Below are 10333 nucleotides of genomic sequence, written 5' to 3' on the forward strand. Positions count from 1 at the left end.
ATCTTCACAGAGGCAGCAAAAAAGAAAGATACTATTTCAAGTATAGCCCATTACGAATTCACTGTTCAAAATATCATTAGCCACAAGTGTTTTTTTTAATTTTAATTTTTATTTTTGTGTGTGAAATGCATATTTATAGATGCATATTTTCTTATTCATTTGCATACAAAATACGCAAAATGCGTACCTGTAGGCAACTCTGTAGTATTTGAAGGTCGCTAGATAAATGCCTTAGCTTAGTGATGTCTACTAGTTTCAATCGTATGTATGGGGCTGTTAGGCGAGGGGAAAGGCGGTGAATGTTGAATGTTCTGTCTGTCGGTGGAGAGACCAGCTTTATCAGACAGTCTAGTAAGCATGACTGATGCATAAAAGACTGCATTTGAATACATCTTCTGCCTCTCATGCTGAGAGCCACTCCATTGAGGGAGAGTTGGAAAGTTTGCTTAAGAATTTCAGTCCTAAGCATTATTATAGAATAGAGGAGGTGTTTATTTCTAGCCTCCATTTTTTGGGGGAATGAGCAGAGCGTATGGAGATCTTCTTGCAACACTTTTTGTATAGTTGTAGTAACCTAATAAAACACTACAGGAAGGCATGTCTTGATCCTAGGCTTTATTGTACAAGAATGACAAAACAGTTCATAATAACACAGTACAGTACATACACACAAGCTGACTTGGACACCAAGACAGTTTGAAACACCAGAACATATCAGTTCACAAAACACAAGAAACATAAATACACAAAAATAGTGGTTGCACTCCTTCTGGATTTCCAAAGGACAATATCATCAGCATATAACAGCTTTTGGCATTTTAGGTAGGCCAGTAGGTCATTTATGAAAAGGATGCATGACAGGAAGGAGCCCTGGGAGAGGCCATGCTCTACAGTCATTTCGCCTGAGACTCCTCTGTACATTCTTATTATTATTGTACGCTCTTGTAGGAAGTCTCTGATCCAGTAATCTTATGAACTTCACAGAGGAGAGAGATTCACTATCATCGAACAACATATGACTTGGTGAGACAGATCTGAACAATATAAAGCCTTTATGTCCTCATGTTTATCTGGACAGACATTTATCTGCTAATATTAATGAGAAAAGCATGGATGATGGTCAGGAAAACAACATGTAAGACCAAAACCACATTGATCAAATCAAGCACAGTCAATCTATTATCAGTTGAAAACTTTTTTTTGGAGCAGAGTGGTCTCAAAAAGAGCATGCATATTCTTATACTGGTTTAACCAAGTTTAAATAACACTTTACTTATGTTTTCTTGTTTTCTTTTTTTATCAAAATAAATCCCTGCTTAATGTTTGATGTCCAATTATATCATCAATATTGAAATTTCGTGACAATTAATTTTCAAATGTTTTAGTTTCTTTGTTACTAATTAGCTATTATTCTAGGTGTAAGGATATTATCCAGTTCCATGAGGTTGTTATTGACAAAAGTGGTTTACAAGGTATATAAGCACTCCAATACCTATAAAGTGCTTTAAATGAAATGTTAAAATCTATATAAGTTACAAATAATGTTTCAACATCAATTATTTTATAATTTAAAAAAATTAAAATAAAATCGGGCTGGATTGGTTAAAACAATTGGCCAACATAAGGACGAACCCATGGCATAGGAATTATGATATGTCAACTTTCTTTACAGTTTCAGGAATTTCCAGATTTCTATAAACCCATGAAAAGAGTGTATTAGTTAATAGTAAAGATTAGACTACATTTAAAAAAAAAAAGTTAAGTATACAAAAAAAATACAAAAAAAAAATTAAAAAAACATATAATATATTGAGTAAATTAGAATTAATTAAGCATCAATTATTTTGAAATAATCAAGTAACTAATTTTGAATAGATCTAGACTAACAATTTCAAATTTGTTTGATTGGAAATATATTTATTAATTCTTTTTGTTTAACGCACTTTCATAAATGCTTATAGAAAGATCAGTGTGCTAAGGCCCAATCACTTTTGTGGACTAGTTGGGGCAGGGGAGGTGATATCTGGGAGAAGGTTTAGGTGCTCCTATTTCAAAGCTATTTCAAAATAAAATGTTGCTGGAGTCTTAATGTGCTACTTTGTCCCTTAGTTTTTAATGTACATTTTCCTACTTGTGTTGTAATTGTTCATTATGAAGCACTTCTTTTCCCACACATGAATATGAACACAGAGACAAATTTTTAATAAAAGGAGAAAATGTTGAACAGATCCACAAAAGAGATTAGACCAAAGCATGCTGAGCACATAGCAGCATGAAGGATAGCTATACAAAAAGTTTTTTTTTTTTTAAAGTTGAGGACTAAAGCTAAAAAATTTACAAGGAAATATAATTGTCAGCTTCTGAAAGGAAGGGATCCTCCTGCTCAGAAAGATGTGCAGTAAAGGGTGGAAAGACTATAACAAAAATTAATATCTGACATGTGGGCATGAAATATATGGTGTTCTTTATCTGCCAAAAACTTAATCTCAGTGTCTTAATTAAGTTAAGATATTTTTATAAAATGTAACTCACTATGAACGTTTCTCCTGTGTGATTGATCGATGCCACCAATGAATTTTGATATTCCAGTCGAATGGAGTGAAAGCTCTCATTACTTCCAACATGATTATGATCAAAATAACACTTGATAATTATGTGTGTATTCAAACTCTGGGAATTCTGTAATGCTATAAATGATATACATACATCAGAAGAAAATAGTTGATTGAATACAACTAAATTCAATGAAAGTAACAATTAAGTACAATAGTAATAATATTCATCTGGATTTACTTTTAAACAGATAATTTTGAACTTTTATTTGGCAGATTTTATATTTAATATTCCAAAGATAAAGGATAATGAATAAATAAATAAAAAATATATATATATATATATATATATATATATATATATATATATATATATATATATATATATATATATATTGATTTTTGTAGGCAGGCGGAGCGATTTGTTCTGCCAAACTCTAGCCTGAAGACGTCCAAAAGGGCTACTGCCCTGGCTAGAAGGTGATCAACTTCCCTTGAAAGAGAGGCATCATTTCACACTATAATACCTAGATATGTTAAGTGGTCTACCACATTAAGGGGCTGTGGTTAAGGGGCTGTCCGTTTACGGTGATCCTTGGGTCTTAGTATGTCTACCAGGTGGTGGTTCTCTCAACCCTTCTATATGGCTCTGAGACATGGACACTATAAAGAAAAAAACTAAGACTTCTTAAGCGCTTCTACCAAAGATGCTTGCGCTCCATCATGGACATACGGTGGCAAGACCGCACTACAAACAGCGATGTCCTTGCGAACGCAAGTATGGACAGTATAGAGGGACTTCTTATGGTTCGGCAGTTACGCTGGGTAGATCACGTATCCCGTATGGGAGACCAACGTATGCCAAAGGCAGTCTTTTTTGGTGAACTAAAAGATGGTCGGCATAACAGAGGCGCCCCACGGAAATGCTTCAAAGACCAGCTTAGGCGTCAACTTTCCTTGGCTGACATAGAAGAGAGCACCTGGTTGTAAGCGGCCTTAGAACGAGACAGCTGGAGGTCACTCACCAAGGCCGCGGGATACACATTTGAGACCAAAAGAAAATATGTTGCTGAGGACAAACGCAAACGGCAAAAAGAAAATCTCAATTTACCACCTGGGGACAATGGTTATGCTTCCCTAGATGTGGCAAAATATGTAGGTCACAACTGGGGCTGCGCAGCCACGGGAAATACTGCATTACTCACTAATCTTTGGACTCGAAGAAGAGCCTTATTATATATATATATATATAATATTAGACGGGGCGCTGGCGAATTTTTAATAGAAAAAATATGAAAAGGGGGTGTTAGACCAAAAACGGTTGAAGACCACTGATCTAGAGAGTTCTAGGTCTAGATCTAGATGTAGACTAGATCACTAGATCTAGGTAATTTCTAGTTTAAATAGATCTAGAGTCTATATATTTGCTTGCATATGATGATGACATTGATATGAAGAGTAGATTTAGATCTATGAGTAACTTAACGTGTATCGAACACCATCATGTTAAGGTACTTATTGAACACCCCATTGTATTTTTTAAAATTCTCCTTTATTTCGATGATTATGACGAAATTAGTCCATTCCTGTTGTGCATAGTCCATTTCTTTATAGTTAAGTTATATTTAGTTTCATTTTCACCCGAGGATAATTTTTTTACTTATATTCAAAGTGCATTAGTAATATTGGTATAAAAACGTTACTTTTTTTTTACCTCTTGGGAAGGGTGAAGTGAGTCACGGATGCTTCAGCTCAACAAAACCTATATATTATGCTTCTAATGAGGCTGAGAAATATTTGCAACTATTTGTTTAAAATGTCCCTTGCTACCCAAACATGAAAATTGAGGTTTAAATAGGGGGTGTTTGATAGTAGCTGTTTTTATATAAGCAATCTCAGCTTCGTAAAATATTGAACACCATTTGCATGTTAAAAATAAACATCAAAGGGATATAACCCAAAGAAGACAAAATGTTTAAATTATATATTTTTTTAATTATAATTTTATTTATTATTTAAAATATTATTTATTTTTTTTTGCCATAAAGTATGATAAAGTTCATAATGTGCTACAAAGACACTCCTTTGAAACATCCCAAATACACAAAATAATAACAATAACACATTTAACCACTCTCTTATTCTGCCTACACCCCCTTACCCTCGCTTTCTTCTTACACAAGCCACTCTTCAAAATTCACACTTTTTCAGTGCAAAGTAACAATGTAAATTTCAAGACTCAATCTAAATGCAGCCACCAGACTAACACCCAACAACAAAAAAATGGTCAGTGATAGCCCAACACACAGGTGTAAACCAGGCCATCAACACAGCCCCAAAACATTGTTCAAGTTGTAGTAAGAACAATGTTGAGGGGAAAGGGGGTTGAGCCATTAGTTTTTGTTGTTGTTTTTTTGTCAACCAGGTGATCTATCTACATCTATCTATAGGTAACACAGTTCACAAGCTACCATAGCTTTTAACCCCCCTCCCCCCGGCCTAATCGGAAAATATCTAGCACTGACTATTGAGCTGTTACATACACTGAAGTGCTACATCGGCGGCTAGATACATAGAGCCACGTATGTTTTGTTTTTAGGTCAACCACGTAAACTGTTGGCTTGAGGAGGGTGGGATTATCTATTCATTGGCTACAAAAGCTTATTAGGCTCTCCCCCAAATAAATAATGCATATGGATTTATTAAGGGCATATATCTCAAAAATAGCTTAGACCTAAAAAGTACCGATACGGTAATGTGTTGGTAATGTTACTGGGCTTAGCACCTTACACTTATGTGTATCATCAGTTTCTAAGCAGAGCTGATAGATTCCTTCGATGTGGATCATGTGAAAATGATTAAAATCTGTCTGTCTTGACATGGCATAAAAAGAAAATGATATAAATAAAAATAAAAATAAAAATTATAACACTTTTAAAACACCATACTTCTCGTGTGTTCGATATTTTCTTAATATTAATATGTTCAATAAGATAAGATTCTTGAAGGTAGCGGTGAAACGATGTTCGAAACTTTAAGCTTTTGAAAGCATCGACCTGACACACTTTAACATCAAATATAATTTTAAATATGAGTAGTAATAGAATAAAGCATGTTTACTTTTTAAGAAAAATGGATGAGGAGTTCATAGTACAATCAGTTGAATAATTGAACTTGAATCAGTGTAACAATCAGTTTTTTTCTAGGAGATTATCCGAAATACACAAATTCAAAAATAAAAATATTTTTAAAAAATGTCGGCGACTCGATAGTTGTAAGTTAGATCTAGTAATCTAGTAGCAGAAGTTCACAGGATTGTCATGATAGAATCTTAAGATCTAGATATATAGATCTAGACTATATTATATATATTATATAAATATAGATCTATATCTAGTCTATGTCCTATGTATGTCTTAGAATGTCTATCTATAGTACTATAGTGACACTATAGTCTATTCTAGATCTAGATCTATATTGACTATATAGATCTAGTATATATATATATAGTATATCTAGGTCTGTGAATGGAATTATAATGAATTCGAATTTTTATTGTAGCAAGTTAGGATGATCATGGAACTATGACATGATTCAGATGTAGAAATATATTAATTAATAATAATAATATTAGAACTCTATAATTATTATTATAATTATAGATTAGATCTAGTAAAGTACGATTTGAAATAAAAGATCTAGAGGTCTATAGTCTAAAATATTTTAACTAATCAAGATTTATTTATTAATAAGAACCATTGCAAATTTCAAAAATATAGATCTATTATCTAGATTCTAGATATATCTAGACGTCTAGTATTAAAATACATAGGTCTGTGCGGAAGGGGGATTAATAATTATTTTGTCATTTTAGGCAGTCGCAAATTTGCAACATAGATTTTTCTAGATCATGCATATATATATATATATATATATATATATATATATATATATATATATATATATATATATATATATATATATATATATATATATATATATATATATATATATATATATATATATATATATATATATATATATATATATATATATTATATATAGATATAGATATTCTTCTTCTACTTAAACTGTCAGGTAAAGTTGAGCCTTCGGCTCTTGGAACTCAGGCCAGCAAAAGTGAACAACAGTTCCCTCTCATCTGCCTGAATGAGAACAGTGTACACTGTTCTGTCTGGCGAGTGGGTCAGACTCGCGGCTTTTCCTTTTCTATACCAGGCTAACTGTGCGGGACACGCCATTTATGTAACGGCCCATTGAGGAACAACGCCTGGATTGTGACCTAGATATAAATCTAGTAACATAATTAGCATGATATATTCTAGGGTCGAGATTAATAATGTCTATGACTACGAAGATTAAGGATCTGCACAGCGCGTTTGTCATGGCCACACACATCCAGTTACGACATGCATATTTTTCCACATTCTTGTGTTTATTTAAATACAGCACACCCCTATTATAGTGCCAATAGAGAATGGAATGGGCTGCATGAGTCAGATGAGAAAAACAATGGCCTACTAGAGTTTTAAGTCACTGACATGAGATACGTAAACATGATAAGTAGAGGGTCATTGTGTTTGCAGGTGGGGGACTGGGATCTTCCAGTGCTACGATCGCTTCTACCTCCCCTTCTCCAGATCAGCCAGTGCCTATAAGGGAAAGAAAACTAAATTCAACCCACTGTTGCCTAGAAGTTATACCCAAACACGGAAAAGGCTTATCTGAATTCAACTCTGAATAACAAATCAGGAGCCGTCGATATCGACCTTTCGGCAGCTTGCAGCACACAGTGCTACACCCTGAGAAAACCTGCGATACCGCTGACCCCAGACTGTAATGACACAAGCTGTTCATTCCAAGAGATTAGCTTTGTTAAAATGGAGAGGGAGGGGGTTAATATTGTGTTGTCGACATCGTTCCGACCATAGCTAATGTTCAGGCATCATCTCATTCAAGGAAGTTATCCATAGTCGCTCTGCGTTTTCTCCACACGAAACTCACGTGTTTGAGCCCTACAGGAAATGTGTAATATGGAGTAATCATTTTTTATAGAACGTACGAAACTCGTATGACAAAAAAAGACTTTATATTAGAAATTACAGCTACTATTGTTGTGTTTTAACTTGGATTTTTATATGAGCTACATTAAAAAAAAAAACTTTGATGGAATCTCTAAAATGAATAACAAATTATTAATAAATAAAATAGATTTATTAAAATGTTACTTACATATTTGCAGTAGCCCTATCCCAAAATACAGGAATTTTCCCAAATTAAAATTCATTCTATAGTTTATAGTCAAAGAGATTCGAACTCTATGTTTAGGCCTAGGCCTATATGCTTGTCTCGATGTCTTCTTTTTATGTGAAGCTTACTGTGCACCTTTGATAACTTATAGATTAGGCCTACATTATATCAGCACCATTCTGTTGAGTATAATATTGCTTCTAAAATCAACTATCGAAATTACTGGTTTTGGAAACAGTCTAAACAAATGAAAGGATCACCTTACGCACTGCTCTGATAAATAAAATACTGCTGAACTAAAGTTCCCTAAATTTGCAAGATAGTTCAGTAGAATGAACTCTGAGTGCGTTCCCATAATGCTGCTTTGCTGGGGTTCATAAATGTGTGCTGCTTCCAAAAGATGAGATAAGATGCCCTTATTATATTGGCGTCATTTCGAAATAAACAACTTAACATCGAATGTACAAAAGTTATTTCACAAAATTATAATGTTCAAGAGAAAAACAAATTCATAGGATCTCCGTTGACTCAAGCTGCTCCCGATAGTCCTTTGTTTCGAATGCTAAAGGATAACTATGAACATGATATTGAAATAAAACTTCTTTTGAGGATACCACAAGTACACCTTAGGATTATCAAATGAAACTTTTTTTTTTAAAGTAGGCTATCACAAAACTTTAAAATGTTGATATCAGAAACCTCAAACTTTCATTTCAGCCTTAATTTTTCTGTATACATGTCACTTGTTTGTCTTTGAACAAACCCAATGCTGGTTCCGTTTAAATAAAGCCCGCCTTCTTGTAACTGATGTATTTTTATTTTTGTCACCTGGCTAAACGCACGCGGACAGTGCTAGTTATCAAATCACAAATTTTGGTCATCATTTGTTGCAGTCAAGCCCTCACTCTCTCTCTCTCTCTCTCTCTCTCTCTCTCTCCCCCCTTTCTCTCTCTCTCTCTCTCTCTCTCTCTCTCTCTCTCCTATCTCTCTCACTCTCTACCTATCGGCCAAGGCATTAGGCCTACTATACGATCTGGACCACAACTTGATTGCATATGATATGCATAAAACTGAACGCATGAATGCAAAAATGGGTTTCAATAATTTTATTGTATGTCTACATGGAAATAGTCATAGAGTAGTGGCGTAGCTACGCTGGGGTGAGGAGGGGGAGAATTTGAAAATCCGTCCGGGCCCCCACATCATTGTTTTTTTACATTAAAAATTAAATATTACGAAAAATGCAGGGGCCCTCATAGAGGTCAAGCCCCCCTCCCACGATGGAAACTTCCTAGCTACGCCCCTGTCTTAGAGGCTTAAGGAAATCAAAATATTGCTTCATTACATGGCTGCCTTTTTGTGTGTCCTGCGCTTTGGAGTGTCGTCTTGATGCTCCCAGTTTCAAACTCTGCCCACCACCCACCCTAGCCTAGCTACGCCCCTGTCTTAGAGGCTTAAGGAAATCAAAATATTACTTCATTACATGGCTGCCTTTTTGTGTGTCCTGCGCTTTGGAGTGTCGTCTTGATGCTCCCAGTTTCAAACTCTGCCCACCACCCACCCAGGCCTTGCTGTGATGTTTGTTTTATCTTGAATTAGCAACCAAAACAGGTAACGCAAAACTAACCACAAATTTAAAAAGGAATTAACACGAAACGTTCTTGCAACGGATAGGCCTACATGTATCCAAATTTAACGTTTATAATTGTACCCAAAATGTTTTCTTGTTAACGCCTAAACCTCAACACTTCAACAGAAAACTACAAGTGTTCTTGTGTTATGACACTTTATATCCTGTTCTTTCTATGTAGAAACATGCTGAAATGTTTCATCAATTTTTTGCCTCAATTGTTGATGCCTACTCTGATAAGTAAAAGTCAAATACCTAATACCGGTATTATTGTTTCTATGTCGTCTAACGTGGCATGATTTCCAGGAGTAAATGGAGTTGTAAATGGTCCTTCGTGAAAGTTATTACGAGATCCAATCAACGTTCCCGATTTTTTGTTCAGACAGGGCAGTCCATCTACGAGTCAATTTTGGTAACAGTAGATCTACAGACTGCTGTAAACAGTACTACATCATAACATCAAGAAATACTAAATTTTAAGCTCTGGGTCCCGTTTTAGATTTACGCTAATTCGACTTGAATAGGACTATACAAAATGTAGATGTTTGTTTATCTCTTAGTCTGAGTGTGTAAACAGAATTAATACTTACAGAAGCCAAATATATTCTACATTTGTTCAGCGGCGACAACTGTGTCACTTTTTATCGTCTTTTTATTCAAGGATTGTCCACCTTTCGGATTTTTTTTTTCTGCCGGTTGGACGTCTAAAAGAAATGCACTAAATAATATTTTTCTACTATCCGAATTTCATGCATGTATATAAATAATACCTCTTAATACTTTATCCGCAATAATACTCTCGTTAGAAGGTGAGGACCACTGCGTTATTGTCTCATTATTATTATTGTGTGATAATCATTAAGATACCAGGTGAAGCTAA

The 10333-nt window shown here is 34.6% G+C and overlaps 1 protein-coding gene across 2 annotated transcripts in view; it reads right to left on the minus strand.

Annotated features, from left to right (window-relative positions):
* LOC106051273 (uncharacterized) overlaps positions 1-8600 on the minus strand; it is a 49674-nt gene extending 41074 nt beyond the window's left edge. Inside the window, exons 1-2 of one of the 2 annotated variants that reach the window (XM_056032641.1) lie at positions 7806-8600; positions 2533-2687 (exon numbers count right to left, since the gene is read on the minus strand). In XM_056032641.1, the coding sequence (XP_055888616.1) occupies positions 2533-2687; positions 7806-7860 (210 nt within the window). In that variant the 5' untranslated portion in view covers positions 7861-8600. The remainder of the gene's footprint in view (positions 1-2532; positions 2688-7805) is intronic. The other variant, XM_056032640.1, reaches the window with a different exon arrangement.
* Positions 8601-10333: the final 1733 nt, after the last annotated feature.

This window comes from Biomphalaria glabrata, chromosome 6 (assembly GCF_947242115.1).
Source record: "Biomphalaria glabrata chromosome 6, xgBioGlab47.1, whole genome shotgun sequence".
In the NCBI taxonomy this organism is placed as follows: Eukaryota; Metazoa; Mollusca; class Gastropoda; family Planorbidae; genus Biomphalaria; species Biomphalaria glabrata.